Source organism: Nycticebus coucang, chromosome 19, assembly GCF_027406575.1.
Source record: "Nycticebus coucang isolate mNycCou1 chromosome 19, mNycCou1.pri, whole genome shotgun sequence".
Classification (NCBI taxonomy): domain Eukaryota; kingdom Metazoa; phylum Chordata; class Mammalia; order Primates; family Lorisidae; genus Nycticebus; species Nycticebus coucang.
This window is the reverse complement of record NC_069798.1, coordinates 58,020,684-58,033,817: the sequence shown is the minus strand read 5'-3', so window position 1 is coordinate 58,033,817 and position 13,134 is coordinate 58,020,684. Positions and strand designations below refer to the sequence as shown.

The 13,134-nt window shown below is 44.9% G+C and overlaps 1 protein-coding gene across 7 annotated transcripts in view; it reads right to left on the bottom strand.

The window, feature by feature from the left end:
- Positions 1-13,134, bottom strand: part of TNFRSF11A (TNF receptor superfamily member 11a) — a 374,190-nt gene that overhangs the window by 357,087 nt on the left and 3,969 nt on the right. Inside the window, exon 1 of one of the 7 annotated variants that reach the window (XM_053572065.1) lies at positions 9,823-9,940. The exons of the other annotated variants lie outside the window; for them this stretch is intronic. Coding sequence (XP_053428040.1) covers positions 9,823-9,840 — 18 coding nt within the window. The 5' untranslated portion in view covers positions 9,841-9,940. Of the gene's footprint in view, positions 1-9,822; positions 9,941-13,134 lie in introns of those variants that run through there. 7 annotated transcript variants of the gene reach the window in all.

Sequence of the window (13,134 nt, the reverse complement as noted above, 5' to 3'; positions counted from 1 at the left end):
TTGCAAAGTGGTGGATTACTATTATTAATAGCAATCCTAGTAAAACAACAATTTGATAAAAACATGCTCCTGCTGAAGTGTTCTTTTTTTTTTGTAGCGACAGAGTCTCACTTTATCGTCCTCGGTAGAGTGCCATGGCATCACACAGCTCACAGCAACCTCCAACTCCTGGGCTGAAGCGATTCTCTTCAGGTAGCTGGGACTACAGGTGCCCACCACAACGCCCAGCTATTTTTTGGTTTGCAGTTCAGCCAGGGCTGGGTTTGAACCCGCCACCCTTGGTATATGGGGCAGACGCCTTACCGACTGAGCCACAGGTGCCGCCCTGCTGAAGTGTTCTTAAGTAGTCTCCAAAGGAATGGGGGAATTTAGGCCTAAGGCTGCAGATTTTCAGATAATCAGGTGGTTTTGTCAGCCACCGTGTTGCCTCTCTTTCCCCAAGATACAGCAATGGAATGGTTTTGACATTGAATTGAGATGCACCAACTTTCAGTTACAGCATTTTTTTTTTCTAACTCACCTTTAAGATTGTATTGTTTCCTTCTAATACAACAGAGTCAAAGTTTTTCAATCATAGCTGTCTTCATGAAGCAAATAAAGCAGAAAACACTAAAATTTTTTATCTTTTGAGTAGGAGCATAGTCACATGATCCAGCAGCCTAGTTGGGGAGAAGTCTCCCCCCATGCCCCTCCCAGACACCCGCCCTCTAGGTAGCCAATGTTACCTGTCATTTTGGGGGTCCATCCTTCTGGAAGCAAAGGGAGAACTAATTTGTGATCTAAATAGGGGACTATTCTATATAACAGATGCCTTAGAGGCCAGCTGGGATCAGGTCTGTCTCTAGATCTTGTGTTTTCAGGAATATAATTTGACTGAAGGTACTCAGATGTCTTGTAATAAACAGCCTTGCATTGACAGTTCTTGATCAATGAGCTACAAATATTTTGTTTGGTCCACAGAATTTACTCCAGCTCACCTTTGTTTCCTAATAGATCTCTCCTGAATTAATAAGGAATATTAGAGTCTGTTTATAGCAAATATCCTCCATACATACAAACTCCCCGCACAAGTTCCTTGGTAAGTCTTTAAAAAAGGAGTTAAAATAGCAAGATAATTCAGCTTCTTTCACCTCACTTATTGTGTCTTGGGTACATTTGTTGCAGGGCATACAGGCTGGTGTTTATCTTAATGGTGACAGACTCTTCTAGAATTAGCATGCCCACAGTCTGTGTAAGCTTTGGAAAGGAGGCCGAAATAATAAATTATAAATAAAATTTCTCTTTATAAAGCTATGTGGATGTGTTTCCCTATGCAAAGCCATGTTGGGTATAAATCTGAAAAACCATAAGCTAAAGAAACAACATTTCTGCCAGCAGAGCTGCAGAGACAAATGGATCTGTACTTGGAACACTGAAGGGAAGTTTGGCTTAAATATTTATTTTTCATGCTGTTAACCCAATTGTAGTGAAAGTCATTATGGATACTAAAATTACTTTCTTGCTCTACTGAAAATTCATGCTGACATAAAACACAGCAGAGAGAGGCTTGGCCCCTTCTGTCAAATCAAGAGGAAAAGAACCTAACCTATGAGACCAACTGAGGGGTTTTCCATAGATTTTTATGAAATATCATCTGTGACAATAATTTCAGTAAGGATGATATCACATTTCTAAGTGTTACAGTAGAACTGAAAGATGTGGTTTTTGTTAAGAGAGAAACTATTAATTGTGAAAATAACACTTCACTTAATAGTCCCGCTGACCTTGAAAAAAATATCCTTGAAGAAAGTCACTACTGAAACTGATCCTACCCAGAAATACAGTACGAATAAATCACTAGTGCCCAGACACTAAGGGAGTTTCTTTACTGTGCTGGTCTTAGGTTAAGAAATTATTTCTCTCAGAAGAATTTTGTTCTCAGAAATAAACAAGAAATAAGCAAAAGGCAGCATTAATAGATCAAAGTGACCCACAGACACACATTCCGCTTCTGGTCCGTTTCTTGGGATGTCTTTTTTGGCAGCCAGTGGAGACAGCAGGACAGAGGAGAGGTCTCAGTTCTTCCCCCTACACATGTTTCCCTAGTTGAAAACAACTTTCCAGGTTTGTCCCTGTCTTAGCTACTTTCTCCAGAAGCTTCCAGATGCCCTTCTCCATTTTATCTGGCTTTCTATTTGTGGTACAGTCCTGTGTCTGTTAATGTAAAGAAAGCTTCCCACCTGCATGCTTCCCGTCAGTGTTCACACCTGGAAGTGGAAACGATGTCGGAATCATGTACCTCAGAGGGCAGAGGTACCTGAGGTCTGATGTAACTCAGATTTTTATAGGAAAAAAGAAAAATGAGGGGCGGCGCCTGTGGCTCAAGGAATAGGGCGCCGGTCCCATATGCCGGAGGTGGCGGGTTCAAAGCTAGCCCCGGCCAAAAACCACAAAAAAAAAAAAAAATAATAATAAATAAAATAAAAGAAATAAAAAATAAAAAAATAAATTGTCTTTAAAAAAAAAAAAAAAAAAAGAAAAATGAGATACTAACTCAAAGTCTGATACAACAGAGTGTAGAACTGTAGCAGAGCAGAGGTAAGGGCCAGGAAAACTCAGGTTGGAGGGGAAAACATGGTACCTGGAGTTGGTGATGAGGGTAGGAGGCACCTGGCCAGGTGGTCCCCAAGGGCAAAGATGGGGTGGCTCTCAGAGCTGGAGGATTTGTCTAGCTAGGGTAGCTCTTGGAATTGGGTTGCCAGTTGGGCCTGAATGAAAGAATGCCTGACATTTCTTTAATAAAACTATATGCATTTCCACCATTTGGGGGACAAAAAAGAAAGCCTGATGGTAACCCCTCACCTCTACAACAGGGCTAATAACTGTGCCCATCCCGAGGCATTGAGAACGAGATACAGTGATTCCTGTAAATGTTTTGGCATTGGCAAGTGCCAAGAATCCATAGACACAGGTTCTGCTTCCTCTCTTCAGAGCTCCGTGACCTCTCTAGCAGGTTGCTGGAGAATTAAGTAACTGGGCCTTCAGCTCAGCAGTCTGCCTTCAACAGAGAGGGTCATTAATATCCACATCTGGGCAGAAGGGTAAGTACACATTACTGCCATCCAGTGATTCCCATGACCAGAAAGCAAAAAGAGGGTGGGAAAGAGAGACTGAGGACCCAGAAGATCTTGGAGGGCTCACTATCGTTCTGTGCTTCAACCTTGCTCACTTTTAACCTGGCTACAATGAGCCAAGGCTGCCCAGCAGAGTGTCTTAGCTGGACAGTCAGAAGAAGATGCATGCTTCAAAAAAACATGTCTGGTTTAAATAAAGATGTGCTTTTTCCTGGGATTGGAATCTTGAGGCGTCAGTGTGAAGTCGTGACAAGTGTCCCAAGTCACTGCTAGTGGCTTTGTGTGTGGGAGTTCAGCCCCGCTTGGGTGAAGGCAGAGACAGCTGACTCAGTGCGTCTGCTGATAAAGCTGCTGCTAGATAAGATCTGAGATTTCTGCTAACCAGGACACAAGCGAGTTACAACCCAAAAGTCCTTCTAGACATTCTCATTTTAAATAAACGTGGTAGATAGAATTTCAGTCTTAACAGATTTACAGAGAAAATATCAGACTCATGTTTCTTTTGTATAGACCAGAGCTTCCTTTCATGCTATAGAACAGCACTGCACAGGCGCTTGTGAAGACAGCATGTTGTGAATTAGAGACAAAGAGGAGAAAGGGACAGTGTTTTAAGATCCCTGTGCACCTCCATGGATCACCTGGCATCCGCCCTGGGGTGTGTCTGCTCCACATAGGAGACCAGTGAACTATGAACACAAGCAAAGCTTGGAGACCCTAATTTACAGCAGCGAGATACAAGGCCCGAGTCATGGCAGAAATAGATACAGAGAATCACAGAGTTGAACAGAAAACTCCAGAGTGTTGAAAATGTAATTCATTTTAAAGAAATATATTTTACACACAAAACTGGAAAGAAAAAAAAGTCTGTTGCCCAAAGTAAGCCGCACATATGTTGTGATTAGTACAATATAACAAGATGGGCCTAGTTCATTTAAGATTGTGAGAAAATAGGACTGTCACAAACAAAGTTATAACTGATGTGCTATTAAAGGATTTGGGACATTCTAAAATGCATTTTTTGAATGTGTGTCCAGTGATGAAAAGTATTCAAAATTCCAACTTAATGGCATTCAGCACAGGTGGTCAACTCCTATTGTCTCACTGAAAATGACAAATTTGAATCAGTCTTCACGCATACCTGGTGTCCTCCCCAAAGGGGTTTTGTGTCGATTTACTCACTATGCAAAGAATAGAGTAAGGACACTCATTCCTTTCTCTGAGTCATTCATGTTTATCTTGCAAAATGACTTTTTACATAATACAGACCAGAAGATAAAGTTTGATCAGTTGCTTTAAAAAGCTTTGCTGGTTTTAAAAAAAAAGACACTGGCATGCGAATGTTTATTGCAGCACAATTCACAATTGCAAAGATGTAGAATCAACCCAACCAACCATTAATTCATAGATGGATTAATAAAGTGTGGTACATGTATACCAAGGAGTACTATGCAACCATAAAAAGAAATAAATTAATATCAATTAATGCAATAATGTGGATGGAACTGGAGACCATTATCCTAAATGAAGCATCTCAGTAATAGAAAAACAAACAGCACACGTGCTCTCTAATAAGTTGCAACCTACACCGAGGGGCCCACTTGCGCATGGTAGGAAGTAAAAGTCCCTGGAAATCAAGTAAGGGAGGGGGGAAGGAAGGGAGGAGCCAAAATCTACGTAACGGGTACAATGAACACTACTAGGGTGCTGAGCACACTTACATAGCCCCGACACAAGCAATAGAAAAGCTATCAATACAACCCAGACATTTGTACCCCTCTTAATATTTTGAAATTTAAAAAATAACTCTGCTGTCATCACACAATCAAAGCCGTCTCCACTGAGCTTTCATTGTACCCAATACCTGCACAAAGTATTGGCATGGTGCTAAATGTCTAGAGGCAGGGCCCATCCCTGACCTCTCAAAAATTTTAGTACCAGGGGACACAGCCACAGGTACAGGGAGCAGAGACAACTGTCATAAACAGAGGCCTCCTCAGCAATCCAAGAACTGGTACAGCAGAAACATCCCATGGCAGAGGTGATAATTCCTGCCTGGTAATGAAAATGAAATGAAGTGCTTATTATGGGGCCAGGGCGATGTTTAATATGATCCTAAAATCAGAACCACACAGTCTCCTGACACATCTGTACAAATTATGCAGTCAGTGTTGTGACCTATGTCCCACCTCCTCCTACTGCATTTAGTCACCGTCTCGCAGTCCCTTGACCAAGCCGTGCACATTCCCTCCGATGGCTGTGTACTTTTGTCCCACTTTTAGGCCCTCAACACATTGAACATGTCTTACTCAAATGCTAAAACCCTACATTATTTTCTCAAGAACCATGCAGTGATGCTGTTTAGGCCAAGAACATTTCCCTTAGAAAACCAAGAAATTCTTCCAAGATGCTAAAAATGAACCCAAGAATCCTACAAGTCTCTGATGTTACTCACATTCTACACAAGGGTCAGTGCTCTCAAAATGTGTTATTAATTGTGATAACATAAAGTTTACCATCTTAACCATTTTGCTACAGGAGTTTTTTGAAATAGATATGTACAGAAAAATATCTAACCTAGGGCAGCTTTGATATTTAAAAAGAAAACCCTTAAAAATAGAGACTACCTCTTACTAGAAGTCTTGACATAATCACCATTTTGCTTTTTGCAAACTTCCAACAAACTTTAAATAACTCACTTTATACACTGTCTCCAAAGTTGCTTGTTACTTGACCTCCCGCCTTGATTCAATCAATTTACTCCTTAAAGGAGAAAAAGAGCCCTGCACAGAGGCAGACAGGAGCAACATCAAAGATCTATTGATTTTTGCTCACCCCTCTGTCTCACTTTCCTCACAATGCATTATTATCTACTTCTTGAAAAGAAAACATATGGCCCAAGGGAAAGTGAAGAAATAACCTGGCATTTCAAAACTTTTAAATTCCAAGTTTCTTTGTCTTCCAGAGAGATAAAGAGTAAAAAAAGTTTGCAGCTGTGGGCTTCCTGAAATCAAAGTGCAAGGACGGTTTGTTTCCTAAAAACAGTAATTAGGATGGCTTTGACTTGTCCTTATATGATCACTGACACCCTCTGCACAGGCTCCAGTGAATGCCCCTTTATTCTCCCAGTGTGAAAGCCTTTTTCAATTGTCATTCTTAGATTTTCTTCTTAAACTTTCAGTGGTTTGAAATGAAAACTGCTTTCTCTTTCTGCAGTAAAAGCCAACAACCCCCCCCCACCCCACCCCCGCTCAGCTTCTAAGAGTGAACTGGTTTGCTGTTAGCCAAGAGCCTTCCATCCTAGGGGTGCACCAAGCTGCCAAGGCCATGACCACTACAGTGGCTTAAGGAGCAACTATCCCGCTACCTGCACCCTGCCTTCCCTTGATGGCCCCAGACCCTCAGGGTGAAAGCCAGGACTTCTTCAACAAGCACCTAGAAACCTTATTACAATGCAGATTCTGATTCAGAAGGCCCAGGGTTGGGGCCTGAGATTCTGCATTTCTTACACACTCCCAGGTGCTGCTGGGAGCAGCAAGGTCAGGGATGACATGAAAGACCAAGAGCCAGAACTTTCTCATAGCCCCAAACACAGTACAGTCATCTCTGTCTGTACAACAGACACTGAGAGCCACCTCTCCGATCCCTTAACACAGACGCCATTTATCCTGAATGGAGGGGACAGGAAGAACTGGCCCTCATGGAGCAGCTACCGTGTGCCCCGGGCACTTCACCAGAGACTTGACTTCCGTATCTCCCAGCATCCTAGGAGAGATGACTGTGATCTCATAACTTCCCTTCACAGACGACCATAACCATTTCCTACTAGTTCTGAATCCAATTCACACTCCCATGCATGAACTTGGAAAGACTCCACCAACTTGGGGCAAAATCAGAAATACGTTGGGGGAAGAGGTTGCAACATCAAGTTAAAACCTCTTCCTGGGTTCAAATTGTCTTTTCTAGGAGGGAGAGAACACAGGGCTGCCTAACATACAACATACCTGGCCCGGCCTCTTCCCACCTGCCACTGGTGTCTGAGAAGTTTGAGACATCCTTCACTGGGATTCACCCCCCAGGCACGGGAGCCGGGAGCTCATCACTTGTGTCCCCTCACTTGTGAGGACGCCTCACAGTTAAGATGACTGGTTATGCCTTCTGGTGCTTTGATCATTTATAATTTTACACGTAAGTCAGACCCCAGCGACCTGGATCACAGGGACTCCCCCCACCAACTGGGGCAGAGATTTAGCCCCTTATAAGGGGGCGATTTTTTTTATATTGTCATTTTTAAACCTTGTGACCATTGGAAATGAATGAGTGAAGAAGAGATTCCAGTTGTGTTTCCACTGAACGTAACTGCCTCTCTTGTACTCCAGGGTCATAGGTTTGGGGGTCTGTTTCTAGATTTCCGACTACTGGTTATCAGTAACCCCACGCTGTGACCTTCCACTCAGACCTCATGGGCGTCTCTCTGTCTCACCCTGAGCAAAAGCTCCAGACTGACCACGACCCAGATATATATGGTCTGACCCTCTTTGTTATTTGAGTTTTTCTCCTATTACTTTTAACAAACTGAAAAAATGTCAGTAATGAAAAATGATTTTGATTTGTGCCACAGTAGAGACAAATCAGAATAGAAGCCCAAGTGATTTGGGTCCAGAGAGGTGTCCCCAAATTAACTGTAATTATAGTAAGACTAAGACTAGGGAAACTTTACAAATACCATAGAACTGCGTCCAGATGTCATGAGGGTGAATATTTAGTTCTCACTGTCCACTGCCCTGGGGCTCCAGGGCCCAGCACAGAGCCTGGTGAGGTGCAGGACATGCCCATCCAGCTGGGGTACAGTCTTCTCCGGTGTGTGGGGCATAGAGAAGTCAGGGGTGCCTTGGCTTCAGGAAGTGGCAGAGATGATTCAAGATGTCACACTTCTTTTCCTCCTGAGTCAGGGATCAACTGGCACTCAGAACATGTGCTGAGGGTGCTCTGAGTGCCTGTCTTTTATCTTGATTAGACTTAAAGACACAGCATCTTCATTTCTGCTTAGTTCTAGAAAGCCCTCAATAAGTACATCCTCAAGCAGATAAGACAGACCTCCACAGATGGAAGATTGGTATGACAGTTCTCCAAATACCAAAGGCCTGCACCCATCCCACCCTTCTAGGACATCTCTTTCTCTACCCCATCACATAGTCACCTATACAAGCACTTTACCTGAGTGAGGGGTAGACAGAGGCCTGGGAGGAGCTGGAGCTCTGTCACTTACTAGCTATGCAAACTCAGGCAAGTTAACTAGTCTCTCTGTGCCTCAGTCTGTTCTCTCCCTCTTTTTTTGTTTTGTTGAGACAGGGTCTTGCCCTGTTACCTGGGATAAAGTACAGTATCACGATCATACCCCACTACGACCTCACAATCCCGAGTTCAAGCAATTCTCCTGTCTCAACCTCCTGAGCAGCTAGAACTTAACTCATTTTTCCATTTTTAGCAGAGACAGGGTCTTGCTCTTGCTCAGGCTGGTCTCAAATGCCTGATCTCAAGCGATCCTCCCAGAAAGCTAGGATCACAGGTGTGAGCTACTGCACCTGGCCCAGTTTTCTCGTCTTATTAGCAAGGCAGAGTGAGCAATAGACATATTCTACTTAAAGCACTTAGCACATGTCTGCACAGAGGCAGAAATCAACAAATGGCAAATCCTCTAACATATTCATCATATTAGAGCTGAGCTCAAAACCCATGCATGGAATCCCCTGATCTACAGCAGCAGGGTTTCTGAGTCAGTGTGAGGTGAGCCCAGGAATGTGCATTTTTCACTTGTTCCCAGGCAGTACTGTGACTGGGTTGAGGATCATAGTTGAGAACTCCTGGTCTACAAGGCAGACCCCGTGTGACCAAGACCCACAGCTCCTTGCAACTGGCTTCACTCTTCCCTGGTCCCAGACATCGGGTGGGACAGGATTTTCTGTGTCTGCTCTGCTTGTCCCCAACTCTGCCTCTTCTCCCCCCAGCTCTCTGTGCCTCGGAATCATTCTTATCCTTCCAGTACGAATCAATGCCATCCTTTCCGCTCTGTGCTCCCCAGCATCTCCCTTGCCCCCCTTGTGGTGACACACAAGGAAAGGGGAATCGGAGTTCAGAGGCTGCAAGGTCCTGAGGCAGTTGCCTTGCAGGTTTTGGGTTTGTTTGTTTGATTTGCCAATAAATATAACATAAGTATCTGTGGAATTGAAAAATAAAAAAGCTTACGAAGAGATGGAAGGAACTGGAATGTACACCCTCCAGGAAGGGGAAGCTGTGGGCTAACAATCTTCAGCAATAGAAATATTAAAATAAAGAAGACATGAACCAACCAGTCTTTACTCTTATTAAAGTACAAATTTGAGGAAATGGGGTCAAATTGTGACATGTTAGATTCAGGTCTGTGGGAGGGAAGTTCCTGACATTAGGAAGTTTTAAACGAGGAAACTGGTGAGCAAGGGCGGATGTGAATAATCTCCACTGAGCTTTAAAAATGGAACAGATCCTCAGCGAGCAGGAAGGTTTTAGGCACCATCCCGCTTGCACATCCCAGCACGCAGTCGTGAGATACAGGCCTTTAAAGATCTTTTTCAATGGGATGTGAGTTTGACAGCTGTTTGTGCCACTAAGTGACACACTTTCAAGTTAGGTTCCTACTGCGTTAGACAAGAAATAGATATTAAGAGATCGATACCTTAGGGAAGTGGTTCATCTCTCATCTGCCAAAATGTGACGAGCACTCCAGCGCAGCCAGGCCTGTGGTGCTGACAGGGTTTCAGGCAGGCCGCACCTTTCCCCACTGCCCGGTTTACCCATCACATTCACCAGAAGCTAAAGAGAGTTTTTCTTCCTCATTTTTAATGGAAAGTCTTCAAATTTCTGATAGCTTGAGGAAGTGGCTCTGGTACGCTCAACACTCTGAACAGGAAATGTAATAAGTTATTATTACTCGGATGAACCAAAAGGGCAGATTTTGCAGTCTGTTCTTCCTGCCACTTGGAAAGCTGGCAGTTCTCGGACTTGGCTTCTCTTGGCTTGTGGCACGGGGGCCTCCAAGTCACCTGCTAGGCTAGGATTTTTTTGTGGGGTGTGGGGAGGTCTAAGAGCGACTGAGCAGAGAGGAAGGGGGAAACTCTTCTAAGGCAACAACAGTCTGCCAGGAAAATGTGTGTCATGCAAGCGAAAATGTTTTTTTGCCCAGCAATTGGTCCAACGTAAACACTGGTGTTTTTGGGGTCAGGTGACATATTCTGAGGCCAGTGTGGGAAGACCAGGGTCAGGTCACACCTGCCTCTGCTGGGATCTCTGCTGCTTATCGCTCTTCAGCCTGAGTTTTCGAGCTCTCTGCCTCTCTCCTGAACTTCTCATTCGAAGACACCTCCAGCTCAGGAAATGGCTCTGTACATTCCAGCGCACAAATTTCCTGCCCAGCCCAACGCCTTTAGGCCTTTAGCTTGTTTACCTCCACAGGTCTAGGGAACTTAGTCTCTGCCTCCCAATAAGATAATCCCCCAAATGAGGAAATTCTTCATCCTCTTTTGTTTGGAGAAAAGAAGTCCTTCTTCACTTGAACCTGAATAACTCTGTGATCTGGACTAAGACAGTAATTTCCTTAATAAACCAAGAAAACTATAATCAGATGTCCTGACATCTGCCATGTCTTTGTTTTTTCTTAATAGGTCCAGTGGGCTGCATCCTCTGCCCCCTGCACCTTCTGCACCCTGTGCAGCCCAGCTGGCTCTGAAGTCGCCCCTGCACTGGGCTTCACCTTCTCTCAGCACTGCCCTGACCTGATTCAACCCTTTTTTAACAGTTCCCAAAACCAGGGCAGTGGCCTCCTTACTGGCCCCCAGCCCCACCCCCGGACACTCTTCCCCTAGCACACAAATCTGATCATGGCCTGCCCCAGCTCACAGTTCAACAAGATTAAATCTGAACTATTTTGCACATGAAGACTTTGAGTGCTGGCTTTTGCCACCTTTCCCCCCCACACCTGGAGCCCAAGAATACTGTACTGTAATTCCCTGAAAACACTCCACCTGCTATTCCCGCCACCAGCAGAGCCCTGGGCTTCCTGGAGCCCCTGCCCAAATGTGGAGCTCTTGCACTTGTATAGTGCTTTAGACACACACAACCACACGGGAAGGAGGGAGGGAATGACATCCTCCTCCACATGTTTTGGTTACGGCACTCTTGTCCCATGTGCCCACCACACACTGCAAACGCTCCTCGCAACAGTGTCCTGCCGTGTTCCCTGCACACGCCTGGACTGTGAGTCTCCTGAAGACAGGGGCTGTGCCCTCGGTCTCTGCCTCCTTACCCTACGGAAGTGTCCTACCTTCACTGATTTGTGGCAATCAATGACTGCATTTAACATAAATTTAGGTTTATTTCTCACTATCAAATGTGACATCCCACAGCAATCAAAGGCTGAAAGTCCACGGTGGCCAACAAAACAAACACAGACATAAAGCGGTCATCACAGCCGTGAAGAATGTCCTTCCGACTGCTGACCAGAGATCCCAGGGGCTCCATGGCCTGAGAACACATCGCCACTGGAACTTGATGCCGTGAGAACAGCAGCACCAGCCAGCCCTCTGACAATGAGCTTCTGGTGACAGCGGCCAGCCGGGGAACACTGCCAGGGGCAGGTTGGTCTTGCTGGCAGGAAACAGAGCATCTCTCAGAATCAGGACAGAAGATATGGGGCTGTGCATAATCTTGCTCAACACCCACTCAGCTGTAAGCCTCAAAAGCTCAGCAACAGCTTCAGAGGGGCCATGTCTGTTTTGCTAAACCCCACTGCTCCTTCTTGGTTTCTTCAGGCTGAGTGCTTAGGGGCAGAAGAGATGAGTTGAACTTAAAACGTCCTTCTAGTCATGGAGACTAAAGAAAGCCCATGCTTTCTTTGCAATGAGCTTTGCCAGGTGGAGAACGGAAAGGTGCATGGAAAAAAAATCAGCTGCTGGGCAGAAGCCTTCACACACTGAGACGACAGAGGTGGAGTCAGGGGCCCCATGCGCTCAGAGGTAGGTGTGCTTCCCTTGTGGACCGGGGCCAGGACACCCCAGGGAGATGGCTGACAGGCCGAGGGCCACCCTGGCTGGTAGTAGATGCCCTGGGAAGTGGCCCACGTGGACCCGAGGAGAGCCATCAGGGTGGGATGCAGACTCATCTCAAAAAACCAAAAACCAAACAAACAAAAAACAGCCCAAACAACATTCCTGGAGTCCACTGGACATACCATATGGAAAAAACGTTATTTTTTTTTCCATACACTTCAAAAATAGGAAAATGCAATGGAGGAAATTTTAATACTGACGAGGCAGATAAAGTGCATGCTACACCTTCGTAGAACAATACCCTCTGCAAAGGAGGCCCTGGTTTGGAACTCCCCTTTTCATGTCCTCATAAAACACTGATTTATACTAACTGTCAGAGACACATTTTATTGTTTCGGTTTTCCTGGTGTAAGAATTTCTGGTAGATAACTGAAAAAACAAAGTCCTATTTCCTTATCAACACACTGAAGTGTGTTTGTATTACAGATTTGCCATTATAGGGGAAACGGTGGACAGGAAATAACAGGGAGGCATTTGAAATATTTACTAACAAAATGAAGTACAAGCCCACAGGGGTGTATGTGTGTGTGTGTGTCCTCCACACAAGGTATTGATTTATACACCCAAGTCTCCCCCCCCAGGATGGGGGGGCAGGAAGACAGCTGGTACAGAGCACCCACCTGTCCTACAGGCCCGAGCCCCACCTAGGGGATTTCCTCTGGGGGGGGTCTCCCCACAGCCTTCCCAGGGCCCCATGCCTCTCTGTTCTGATCAGGCTCCTTTATCACCTCAATAAGGGTCATACAAGAGTTATCTCAAAACTATAAAAGTTCAACGCCCCATCTGTTTGGTGGGGTTTCCTAAATTAAGTGCTTCGAACTATCTGTAAGGTCATAAAAATATGTGTGTGTGTGTTTTCCTGCCATGATTCTTTCCACCTAAAC